Source organism: Aphis gossypii, chromosome X (assembly GCF_020184175.1).
Source record: "Aphis gossypii isolate Hap1 chromosome X, ASM2018417v2, whole genome shotgun sequence".
Lineage (NCBI taxonomy): Eukaryota > Metazoa > Arthropoda > Insecta > Hemiptera > Aphididae > Aphis > Aphis gossypii.
This window is the reverse complement of record NC_065533.1, coordinates 18,964,874-18,978,481: the sequence shown is the minus strand read 5'-3', so window position 1 is coordinate 18,978,481 and position 13,608 is coordinate 18,964,874. Positions and strand designations below refer to the sequence as shown.

General features: G+C 24.5%; 1 protein-coding gene across 4 annotated transcripts in view; it reads left to right on the top strand.

The window, feature by feature from the left end:
- Positions 1-13,608, top strand: part of LOC114122519 (protein argonaute-2-like) — a 34,902-nt gene that overhangs the window by 15,001 nt on the left and 6,293 nt on the right. Inside the window, exons 1-10 of one of the 4 annotated variants that reach the window (XM_027985202.2) lie at positions 1,036-1,186; positions 1,249-1,278; positions 4,910-4,969; positions 5,967-6,077; positions 6,770-6,811; positions 6,876-7,086; positions 7,643-7,739; positions 9,119-9,312; positions 11,817-11,950; positions 12,921-13,134. In XM_027985202.2, the coding sequence (XP_027841003.2) occupies positions 1,159-1,186; positions 1,249-1,278; positions 4,910-4,969; positions 5,967-6,077; positions 6,770-6,811; positions 6,876-7,086; positions 7,643-7,739; positions 9,119-9,312; positions 11,817-11,950; positions 12,921-13,134 (1,121 nt within the window). In that variant the 5' untranslated portion in view covers positions 1,036-1,158. Of the gene's footprint in view, positions 1-1,035; positions 1,187-1,248; positions 1,279-4,909; positions 4,970-5,966; positions 6,078-6,769; positions 6,812-6,875; positions 7,087-7,642; positions 7,740-9,118; positions 9,313-11,816; positions 11,951-12,920; positions 13,135-13,608 lie in introns of those variants that run through there. The other 3 variants (XM_050206604.1, XM_050206605.1, XM_050206606.1) reach the window with 3 other exon arrangements.

Genomic DNA, 13,608 nt, shown 5'->3' with positions numbered 1-13,608 from the left:
CACTATGATACTTGACAATAAATTATACGCTTATACATCGAAATATCGATTTAATAGGCTTAACAAAAATAAATTTTTAAGTACTTGATAATTTTACCTAAATTTGAAAAGTTAATAAGAGATTCTTTAAAATTTTTTTAACTTATACAAAAATAAAATTTTTACTTGAAGTCAAATTATCATGGCATCGCATATTCATATTATGTAAAATATATATTTCTCCTCGGATTATATTTTTGGTAATTTTTTTAATTCAAAAATTAATTACCATAGGTAGGTACTTAATTTACAGCATAGACCTCGATATTGTGTAAAACATATTATATTGTATACCAATTACCAATAAGATAAAATATATGACATGACATATTATATTATAGGTATTATATATTTGATGTATAAAAATACTTGATAGCCAACTCCTATTTTTACTATATATAAATTATGAAGCCAATAACATGGATGAAATTCCATTATCTAAGAGGTGAATGTATACAAAATTTAAAAAACATAATTATATAGGTACTTAAAAAATGAAGCGGTCTTCAAATTGTTTATCAGTGCAAGTAATGTAAAATATGACGTAACCCTTAGAATTTAGATTATATATTATAGGTAAGTATATGAATATAATATGATTTAAGATGTAAGCATTCACCTCTCAGATTAGAAAATTACGGTCATTGCATCAGCTTCAAAAGCATTTCTATTTTCTAAGTCGGTTATCTATATAGTGTTTTTATAATTTTAAATTATAAAATAGTTAATTCATATTTTCATACTTTATCTCTAGTTGATAAAACCAGCCCTAGGTAAATGGTAAGATTTTTAAAATTTTTTTATTTCTGGCGTTCTGGGCATTCATATACCAAGTTATCAACTTAGGCTGAAGCCTAAAATTGTTATCAGCACGCACAATTCGTAAATTAAATAACACGTCGACACGAATGCACGATACGGGCTGTTTTACATGACGTGGCCGAATAATTATAGGTTATGTTAGTATTTTTTATTCTTATTTTCTTCCATACTACTTGTGTTACATAAGACATAGCATTATTAGTGTATCATTTTTGTTTTGGCGATCAAACCAGCATCGTGTAATAGATATTTTATTTCATTTATGTGCGGTTTAGTGTATACAATTATTAATCTACTATGAATCAACCTAATAATGGATCTTCTGGTATTATTATTAAATTAGTTTTTTTAAAGTATGAATTAATTTAATATAATTTTACTTAACAGGTGTTTCAGGAAAGGAAAACCAGAAAAAAGGTAAAATATATATTATATATATATTTATTCAGCTTAAGATATATGAATTGTAATTGTTGAGAACTCTTAGATTATCACTTTAGATTAGTAAGCACATATCTTAGCAATAGTCTAGCGTAAGCAATATTTCATTTCCTATAAGCGACTGCGTTGCAAACAAAAGCAATTTAGAATAAGCAATAGTCAGTCGTGTATAAGTAACCGATTCATACAGTAGGTACTGTGTTTTTAAAAGATATACCTACAGATTTTTGTGTATGTGTTCGAATTACAACCCGAAAGTGAACGAACTCTTTCTATAAAAGAATATACTCTTCGGACTTAACCGACAGAGAATATAACATAATTAACCTCAATATAGAACTAGGTCAGATGGAAGATCTAATCAGTACCAGTAGTATAGCATTTATAGATTTTATTAATTTTCAGTGGGTACAAATTGTATTATATATTAATAATTATTAGATAACTGTAGATGTTATTCTTTTGGGAGGAAGCAATGCAAAAGCGGTCCCCTCCCGGTCGTCGATTTAACCAAAAAAAAAAAAAAAGGTATTATTCTTACAAATAATAACTGAACATAAATTTTGTTCACCAATTTTTTAAGTTCCCTTTAGTAAATAAAAAATTGGATAATAAATAATTTATTAACTATTTTTATTATAATAGCTTTAATAGTTTCCTCCTAAATGTGGTAAATAATTTACCCATAATAAATAATTTATTGTTCATTATTATCTTTAAAAAGTGTAAATTAATTATCTGTTATATCTAATAGTCACACATATATTTATCTTCTATAACTTCAAGGTATTAATGATCATTTATTGACCAGTTGAAGTCATCTATTGTAATTGTTTGATGAAAACTTAATGTTATTATTTTTATTTTTTATGTACAATCTAGATTAGTTAGAATTTCAGTCTGATGCATACTTAAATGTTTAATGTTTACAGCATATAATATCATAAAGTATAATATCACATTAATATATTATTAACATGGTTTTTTTATCATTGCCAAAGTTAAGTTTTCTTGAAACTGAAAAGAAAATCAATTGAAATTCAACTATTTAATTTAACTAGTAGCACACTTTGATATCTATAAACTGTCTATTATTAATATTTATATTTTAGAATATAGGTACCTGTAGTAGAGACATCTTTTTTAGTACAAGAATTAATTGTTTCTCTAATCAGGTTTATTAATCGAATTTAAAGTTATTAATTTCTTATTTATAGACAATTTATTTGCCAATGATTATTAGTTGCCACTTTATAATAGGTTATCTTAAGCAGCAGCTTTTTGAGGTGTTGGTTACTCTTTACAACAGCCAATTTTGTTGAATATAATTTAATATTGTATGACAGTATCACCATATTGCGTCATATCATGCCATATTAGTATTAGCGAATCAGATATTGTTAAATAGTGGCGTGAGACTTTAAGTCATAAGATCACCAGTATATAAGACCGTTCATTTGTATACTGTGGTTACTACATTATAATATTAATTATGAGTGTGTCATGTGTTAGTAAACTATTATTTTTTTTACTAAAGCAGTGTAGTCATTTTTGTTCAGATCGATCACATAATCCTTATATTCAATAAATTTATCAACAATATGAAACTTATAAAATGGTTGACCTTAGTTATACTCCTTATTATCACTTTCATAGAATTGTACTGACTTTTCAGATACATTATCAAGGCCACTAGCTATTTCAATTGGCAGATTTTAGATAATCTTATACAAATAAAATATATATTATATAGTAGATATATATTATTATCTAGATAAATAATATACTAGTTTATTATTTATTATTAAAAGCTGAATTTATATATTTTTACATATTGTTACATCGTTACTGAGTGTAGGCAATATTATGGGAGTAAAATATGTAGACAATTTGTTCAATTATGAGTTCATAAGAAAATGTCTTTTTTGCATGTATGAGAATATTTCACGAGCTTGGAAATATTTAACTTATTTATCAAACTTCTAAATATTTGTAAATTGTGAGAAAAAATATTTATTTGTTATTAATTTTAATATTACAGTCTCCAGAAAATTTTTTAATTTAATGTAATACTGTTCCTTTAATATTTATTAAAATGTTAATATATTTTTAAATTTAAATATTTATAATTTAATTAAGAACAAATATTTATTTAATAAATTTTATTGACAAGTGCCATGTGGATACAAATTAAACTAGAGGTATACATTTAAATGACTCATATATTCATTAATTACAACTAACAAATAATTCTATTAAGCTGACTCACATATGCTTGGTTATTTGGCAAGTATCATATTCTAGTATGCTCATATATATTTGCAATTTACGATTATTTTGTTACTAAGCGGCTCTTTTATTTCATTTAATTCCTTCAACTTTATAATTTTTTTCCAACAATAAATGAGAAACCATAAGTGATTCTGAGTAAAAATCAGTATGCTCTATGATAAATTACTTCCCGTGCGGCTTTCATACATAAAGCACATTCATTGATGATTATTGGCGTTTAATTGTGTGCTATAAAATGTTGAAAATAAATTAATCACATGTCTTTTGATAAATTATAAATTTTGTATTTATTAAGTTAAACAAAATAAATGTAATAAATATATTATTAGTTATTACTCTGATTCCGTGATAAAATTGTAAAATAAAGTAACAGGCCTAAGAATATATAATATTAATATTATTATTTATTATAAACTAATAGTTTATTGTAAGTATCTATTATGTATTTGCATTAATTCACTGTAGGTACTTTCCAATTTGCAGTTCTCTTGCTAATCTTGCCTTGTTTTTATTCTTTATGTTAGAAACTATGTCACCTAGTTCAATTCTTTTATTCGTTTTTAGTTAATTATCTTCTACCTATCTATAACTAATTAATCAATTCTATATTTCTATGTAAACTAAATCTTAAAGCTACATATTACAGTCCTTAAATCAGCACTAAACTGAATAAATCTATTAAATTCTTTTATCATGAATTTATAACACTATTAATTGCAGTGATTGAACCATTAATAAAAATGAATAACAGGAAATCAATTCTTAATTCTTTAATTCTACTTTTCCAATATTATTAAAAATAATATAGTGGTCACTTAAAATCTGCATAAAATGAATATATAATAGCAAATTACCTAATTAGCCCAAATCACTCTTCAACCCAACCCTAACACATCCTTGTTATTAGTCAATATTTTAAAATTTATTTCAAAAGTATATTTTATAATTTATTAAATTAAAAAAGAAATTATTCTATAACATAACATGAATAATATTTAAATATCAATATTTTTTTTTATTAATTTATAAATTTGTAGTAGGAATGTCATTTTAAATTATTAATTTTAGATAATATTGATACATATTATATTATTATTAGTTATTATTATTAGAAAAAAAAACCTTAATTAAACTTAAAAATGTTAATCATATAAGAATTAAAGAATTAACTTATCACATACCTACTAGGTAGGTATATTTAATACTCTTATGAAATATTACATTTATATCAACTCTTTTTTGAGTATATGGGCTTCATTTGTTTTTTCCTATGCTTAACATATTCAAGACTAAATTTTGATCATTCTTTATATAGGTATTCAACAAGATAATTCAAATATTAATGTTGGGAAAAGTCAAGGACCATTAAATTCAGGTAGTTCATTAAATTGTTTTAATTTATTACAATAGGTATCTAAACTTTTTTAAAAGGATGTGATTCACATTTATATTTTCTCTGTTTGTCTAGTATAAAATATAATAAAATTTCTTTACATCAAATTGTAATTATGGTACCTATCTAGGTTAATACAAGAGTTTTAATTAATTACAAGAGTCCTATAATCAAATTTTAAGATAATATTGAATCATTTTCATAAAACTTTTTAACTTCTTTGTTGGATAATATATTATTAAATGTATGTGTTCTATTTAAACTTATTTCATAAGTATATTTTCTTGGTTTCTAAAATAATAATAAATTGGTTGTTTTCAAACCAGTAATGGTTTGACAAATTTATTTGACTGGGGAAAGCCTAAAATATACCACCTACCCACTACTGCACAAATTTGATATTTTACTAAATACAAAATCAGTTTGAGTTATTACTTATTAGTACTTATACTTTAATATTATAATGTATTAATGTATATTGTTTACTCATAATACAGATTAAAAAAAATGTATTAAAATATCTCGTGATAAATAATAAGTTAGCTATAACTATTTCAAACAATTTCAATATCATTAATGATGGTAATCTGGTGACCACCCCCCTAAATTTTGACTAGGACAATTTCAAGCCATCTCTGTTTCAAACAATAATGTGTATGCACTGAAATTTGATTAAAAATAAAGAATTATTACCTACTAAACAATTTTATTAAAAATTTAATAATTATATGTAATAGGTCTAAAGGAGATAGTGGAGATTTTGCTCCTTACATCACTGTATTACAGCATTGTACATGAAAAATGTGTAGTATGCGTTTTTATGAAAAATAGGGGCTGGTACCTATAATATATTTCTTGAGAACTATATAATTTTAAAACTATTATTATAGAGTAGCAGGATAATAAAAACCAGTGCTGTTTAAAATATATTAATGATTTTTACATATGTATTGAATAACATGAATCATTTATTGAATAGAACAATATGACCTTCCAATAACACCTCAAAGCAAGCCAAATACAAAACAGCAGACTAACCAGAACGATAATCAACGTATGGAGGTTAATCCAATTCAAGAACAATCTGAAGGTAGTATAATATGATAAAAGAATACAATAAAATGGTTAAATAGTAGGTATGTTAGTGATATCTAAGCTTATAGCATATTCTATACAAATATGACTGCTTTTCAACTCTTGTTGAAACATTTTTTATTTGTAACAGGGATGGGAAACTAGCGACATGCAGGTCAAAAGTGATCATTGTATCATCTTTATCTAATCTGTACTATATTTTTAAACTTAACTCTTAGAATTTTGCATTTTTAAAAGTAAAAATTACTTTTATTAAATATTGTGAAAGTGTTCATTTGTATTTATAAATTACATTGTTGGTAAAATTTTGATATTAATTCTTATATGATAGAACTGTAGTTAAATTATTAAATGTTTCGATATGTATCCGTAGCTAATAGTAAGTAGGTACTGGTTTTATTATGTCGGTTTAACTTCATTTAATGTTAATACATTTGTTTTATTGTTCATGTGTATCAGTGGTGCAACCAGGATTTATTGAAGGGGGGGGGGGATACAGGAAAATTTTTTATTTATTATATATGTATTGTTTTTCTACGCCTGGGATCCACCCCCCTGGGTTCGCCACTGATGTGTATTTTAATGTTTAAAAAATGTATATACATTTTCTATGTTTTAACTTGCTAGATTTTGAAGTTCTAAAAATTGGCCCTTTCATAACTTTGTGTTTCTTATTTTTTATGTTAGGTAAAAATCTATCTGCAATGCCACAATCATTTCCAACTCAAGGTAATTTAAAATCACATTAAAGTATATTATTGTTTTACTACTTGTATAGTTATATTTAATTTAGGCAGCAATCAACAAATTGAACACTTAATTAATATACTTAAGAGTAAATTAATTATTCCTAAAAGAAGAAATCTTGAGATTGGAGGTTCTATGGGACGTGCAACTGAGGTTGAAGTGAATCATCTTCCTCTTAACTTAGACAAATTCTTCAATAAAGTTATCTACCACACGGATGTAAAATTCAAACCGGAACTACCAAGAAAACTTCTTAGGTAATTTATTTAATTATAAATTAGTATTAATATGTTAATTTTTTAATATTAAACATCGTTTATTTTAAAATTAATTTATATTATTTTTGAATTGTCAGAATTATTTTTGAAAAATGTGTACTTAAAACAAAAGTAAAGTACTCAAATTAATATATTAAATAGTTATATAGTTTTACGTTTTATTTTTGTATCTTATAGAAATAAAACTACTCTACATAATGAATAATAAATATTGTTTATTTATACTTACATACTACTATTTATACTTTATATATATATCAGGAATAGCAAATGTGAACGTGTTTGCAAGCCACATGAATAAATACAATTATGCCAAAAGAGAAAATGTTTACAAATACATTTTGTGTAATTTGATAAATGTTTACCAAAAAAAAAAAATTCATAATAATAATAAGTAAATTTTGATTTTATAAAAATATGACACAAGCCACATCTGGTTATGACAAGAGTCTCATGTTTCAATATATAAATTTCATAATAGAACTAATGTTTTGAGTATTAGTTAATATATGACATATTTTATCTTTCTTTATAGAGTTGCTTTGGAAGAATTTAATAATGAGCATTATCCAAATATTCATTTTGCATTTGATGGAAAAAGGAATATGTTTACAGTATCAGAGATAAAAGGGGTATGTTCATTATTTTAATATTAAAAACATAAAATGCTTTAAAATGCCATAAACTAATATTTAAAAAATGATTGATTAATATTTTTGTTTTCTGGTAGTTTTGCATGTTAAGATATCAAGCTCATATGTGTTTTTGTCATTTTACAACTATGTAATAGTAAATTTAAATTAAGAATGTTTGGCATTTATGGTTATTAAAGTGATTTTCTCCTATTATTAAATTTAGGATGATTTCAGTGAATTAGCTTAAATATTATTCGGATCCATTTGTTTTATGTGTACATAATTTAATGTCAATATACTGTTTTTGTGTGCTAGTAGTATGTTCACTTTTTTGGTAATTAATTTATTATTATAATATGATTAAATACTTAAACATATTTAAATCATTGATAAACGGTATTGTTTCTCTCTGATTCATTTTCCTATTCAGTAGAACTAAGATGTTCTAGTTTTAACTTTTAAAAATATAATTTTACTTTTTTTTTAAATTTCTCATAAACATTTTATTCAATAAGCTAAAATATATTTACTCTACATTTTAAGCTTAATGTATTGGTTTTAGTTTCAAATGTCTGAAATAAAAACTGAGTTTTTTATTAGCAAAATTAAAATGGATGTTGTATGTTTACATACAAATTAATATAAGAGTTGTAACCTATTATCAAATTTAAAGTTTAAAACGTTTTCTACAGTTTATGAGCATTTTAGATTGTAATATCTTTGGTATGTATAACTTGTATTAAAATTAAGACATCATAAAATAAATTATGGACTGTCATTCTCAATATTTTCAATCCTTTTTTTTATAATTTTAAAGCAAATTATAAAACATGTTAAATATTATGTTGTAAAAAATAAATAATGTCCACTCATAATATCTTAAAAATCAAAATATACAGACAATGTTATGTTACCTATTAGGTTTCTAGGTTTGATAATAGATCAAATTATTTAAATATTAAAATAATCTTAGTTAAATGTTAATTTTTAAGTGAAAATTTGCTATTTTACATACTTGTAGACAAATAAAAGTTGTGGATGTAATATTGTAATGTCTTTTCAATAAATTATTATTGCACTCACTTAAACATTTTAATTACTATAATCTAATTAATAATTAAAGTATTATTTAAGTACTGATTATAGTTGATGTTGTATAATCATAATTGTCTTAAATATTGATTTTTTTTTTGTATTAAATAATATTTTTGCATATTTTTTTTCATTTTTTAATACTTATATGAATAATTTTATATTAATGCTTTTAAAAGCATTATAAATATGCAGCTAAGAAATAAACTATTTTTACATTCTCAATCAAAAATATATATTATATTGAATTTACTGTTTATATGTTATAATTTATTTATGTTTAGAAAACTGATGTAATTAAGGTTTTCAATGATGAAACTAATCGATCTGTGGATTTTACTATTATTACCTCAGCTGTTAAAATAATTCCAATGAACAAAATTCCGGAATATTTCAATTCTGGTTTATCTGTTAATTTACTAGGTGATGCATCTCATGTATTGGACATTATACTAAAAAATCGACCACTTTCATTAAGGTTAGTAAAACAATGTGAACATAATATTATACATTAAAAGGATGTCGTTTACACAAATTGTTTCTATCACAATTGTAACAGTAAAATTTAAATTTTTACTATACCTATTGATTCTAATATGTCAGATAAAACGTGTAGATAAAAATATAAAACGTTTAGGTAAAGTATTTTTTTTTTAATTTAAAAACGTATTGTGTGATTTTGATATAGTGAACTATTTAAGGACTTAATACTTCATTTAAAACTAAAATATGAAAATTACTCTATCTACTCATTGTTTATATTTTCCACTACAAATTTAATAACAAGTAAATTTGTTCTGATATTATATTTAAATGAATTGTATTGAATCCAATACATCTATTTATATGTTATTACAATAAAAAAAAACATGCATTATGTGTTTGTATGCGAGTTCTAAGTCATCTTAAGAGATGTTTTCCTTTTTATTTATATCAAATTACTTCTTAGCCGTTACTTACTTAATTTTCCAACTTAATGTTATTTACCAATGTTTATTATTTATATTATATATTATATTTTTTTATTATTTATCGTTTTTTGTAACAGTTTCATGTAATAATAGATCTTCATCATTATCAGGAATTTCCGTTGATATTACATCGTTGATTTCATTCGGTCTTTTCCTCTCTACCAAAAAAAATGAATATGTGTGCATGTGGCAATCAGCGTTTTTTCCACTTGACTGAATACATCCAAAGCGCATGTCACCGAATACGCGATGCTTAACAATTAAGTCCATACCTAAGTGATTTTAACTTTCTTTTAGACATCCTTGTATATGACGGTAATGTCGTGGCGATCAATGGGTAATTGGTCAAGAAATAATTCTTGTCGAAGTTCTGTCCACTAGGGATTAAATGTGAACGTTATAAAAAAATCTGGTGTGCCATAATGACGTACATACGACATAGCATCCTGAGCGTATTCATACATATATCGCGGACTTTCGACGTATGTTGTTGGGAGAATAGTTGTTTTACCTACATTCTGTGCATTTCCATCAGCATTGATAGCATCCCGTAGATGAATGTATAATGTATTTTTCAGAACACAGTTTTGCTTGGTTCAACCTGATAAATATTAATCTCTCAGTTTCAACTTTCACGTACATATCCACAACATATTGGTGGAAGAGAGACTGACATTTTAAGATATGATTGTTCTCATTCTCCCAAACCATAAGTCTGTATGCATAATAATTCATTGAACTAACTTTTTTGTTAGATTTGGAACATTTAATTGGATTTATCATCCATCTTCATTGAAAAATGATATCCATCTTCACCTTGCCAAAATAAGATAGGGTATTGTAACGTATCGTATGATCGATGTGTTTCGGACAGACGCTGCAGTTGATTGCTACGCCGATGTAAAACAGTATCTCGATTTTCTAAATTTTCATCTACGACGACAATAGTGACTTCATCAATTGTTGGTACTTGGTGCATTAAAACGTTTTCACATGTTGTCTTGCAGTCATCTTATCGGCTTTGATGACAATTTTAGGATTATCAGACGGCATGTGAATTATGTAACCATTTTGTTATGTTAATAAAAAAACGTTTGAAATTGTTCCACAATTGATCTTATCGCCGAATTGTTGTGTGCATAAGTGCACAACGCTGATCGTCTTACGATAAAATAAATTTGCAAAATTTTGTAGTCACTATTCGGCGTTGGCAATAAGGAACCTGTTAGATGATATATTTGACCCTGAATCTTGAAAGTTGGCATACAATTTTCTTGAATAACCTTTGTTGCACTAAATGACGTCATTTGAAAACAATTATTGCATTGCTGGTTATGAGTCAAAAAATATTTAGAATCTGGCCCATTTTCGGAAACCAATGAATGTAGTGGCTCTGATGGCAATACCAATGCCGTCAATTTGACTTGACCACTCGCGCAACAATTCAGAAGCTTCATTTTTAAACTTAAATGCCTTGCAATATTGGCAGACAAAAATCATTGATCCAATAGCAACGATTTGCTGTGAACTGTAATCGATTTTCACATTTTCATTAAATGCAGCTCGATATGAGTTAAACGCTATATTTCTATGTTGTTGAAGTATCTGTAAACTGTATGTATGTGTGGCTTGTATTATATTATATAATAATATGTTAATTTATAAATCGATCATAATTTTCTATTAATGCTTATTTTATAAAATATGTTCCTATAATAAACAAATAAAAGTCTGAATACTGAAGGCTTCAAAAATAAATTTTTATGTAGTTCTTATTTTAAAGTAGTTTTTTAGAGCATTTATTATATCTATCTTTTCACCTTTGTATTAATCTTATTTAAAATATAACTGTAATATGAGGTATAAGAAATGTGGTTTTGTAATGCAAAACACTTTCTCCTAAAGAAAAACTGAAATAATACTCTTGATGGTTTGATTTTTAAATATAGTTTATTCAGTTTTCTACAAATTTTTAAGTATTGAATTTCAATTAATTATAATTGTGTTACAGATGCATTAATTATGGAAAAACATTTTTTCCATCACCATGTATCACACCAGTTGACTTAGGTGATGGAATGGAATTATGGAAAGGATTTTTTCAAAGTCCTGTTATGGGTTGGAAACCTTATCTTAAAGTAGATGGTAAATATTAAACAATACATAATCAAAATGCTTTAATGTTTCTTTTTAAAGGTAGTTTTTGGTACTAAAAAATTGAATAAATTTTGCATTTGGGGAGAGAAAATGGGACAAAATTAAAAAATTCGCTTTGAAATAATTAGTAATACTGAAAAACTTTTTTGGGAAAACAAGTATCTATAAAAAATTGTTTTGTACGGTTTCAATTTTTATTTGTTGTAATACAAAAACTATCAATATACTACCATTTTTTGAGAATGAAGTATTTAAAATTTATTTTGAATTTTTTTAAGGAATTTATCGATAGATTTTTTAATATTTTAAGGTTTTTGATAAATATTATTTTAAGGACAGCACACTCATTTGCTGTTTCAATCTTTAAAACTTACAATATAATAAATGTATGTTCAGTGTTCACAATCGTCCATTATACTCTGTTATTTTTATTATAATAATGATTTTTCATATACAAAAATTTTAAGTTTCAGATTATTATTTAAGCAGCTTTTAGTTGATATTTTAATTTTGAAGTAAGTTATCGTTGTTTAAAGATTTAAAAATGTACAGTTCTAAAATTCTCAGAATTAATTTTGTTATTAAAATATCAATAAAAACTAATGAGAGGCTTTAGATCATATCTTTTAATTTTAAAATTGATCTATCTATTCCAATTTTAATTATAACAGAGTAAAATGGTTTATTATGAAAATAAAATTTGCTATGATGTACTTTTGTAAAATGAAAATAATAAATTCACGTAAAGTGTGCTCTTAAAATAAAATTGCTATCTAAAAAACTTGAAAATATAATGCAAAATAACAAATATCTTAACTATCTAATATTAAAGTAAGCAAAGTAGTTCGAATTTCTAATACCCATACAGTCTCTGTTCCTACTTTCCTACTCTTAAATTATGTTTTTTATTTATTTTATAAATAAATAATATAAATATTTTATAATAACATAATTTTAGTGGCATACAAAGAATTTCCTAAGAAACAACCGTTAATTTCTTACATTACAAATGATTTGCAAGTTAATCCCAACTCAGAAATGGATTTGAAGAATATCTTCAAATTATTAAATTATGTTAAAGGATTAAAAGTTGAGTTTATGATTCCAATGCAACCCAGTACAAAACGTGTATTTAAAGTAGTTGATATTTTGGATAGTGCCTCTAAATTTACGTAAGTACATATTATTAACAACATAATATTTATTACTTAGAATAATGATAAACTTTTTACATTAAGGGAATTACACAATTATCTAGTATGCTTTTCATCAAAAAACATAGATTAAAGAGTAATCAGTTTCCTGAAAATAATTAAATGGCTACTTGCTGCACTATGAATACTAACTGCAGCTGAATTAAATTTGAATAATATAATGACAAATTCAATTTTAGAACTTAATTTTATATATTTTTAATATTTTTGTTGATTTTTATCAGTTTATATGTAATTAAGTTAAACTAAAACCAAAATAAATTGATACTATCTAATTTTATCTCAAAAAAGCAATGTTTAAACAGTCATTTTAGAAGTTTTTTTTAAAAAAAAAACTACAATAATAATAAAATTTGTATATTACTAAAATAATTTTTTCATCTAAAAGTAAAACTAGTTTTTAGTCAAACTTTAATATAATACCCAATAGTT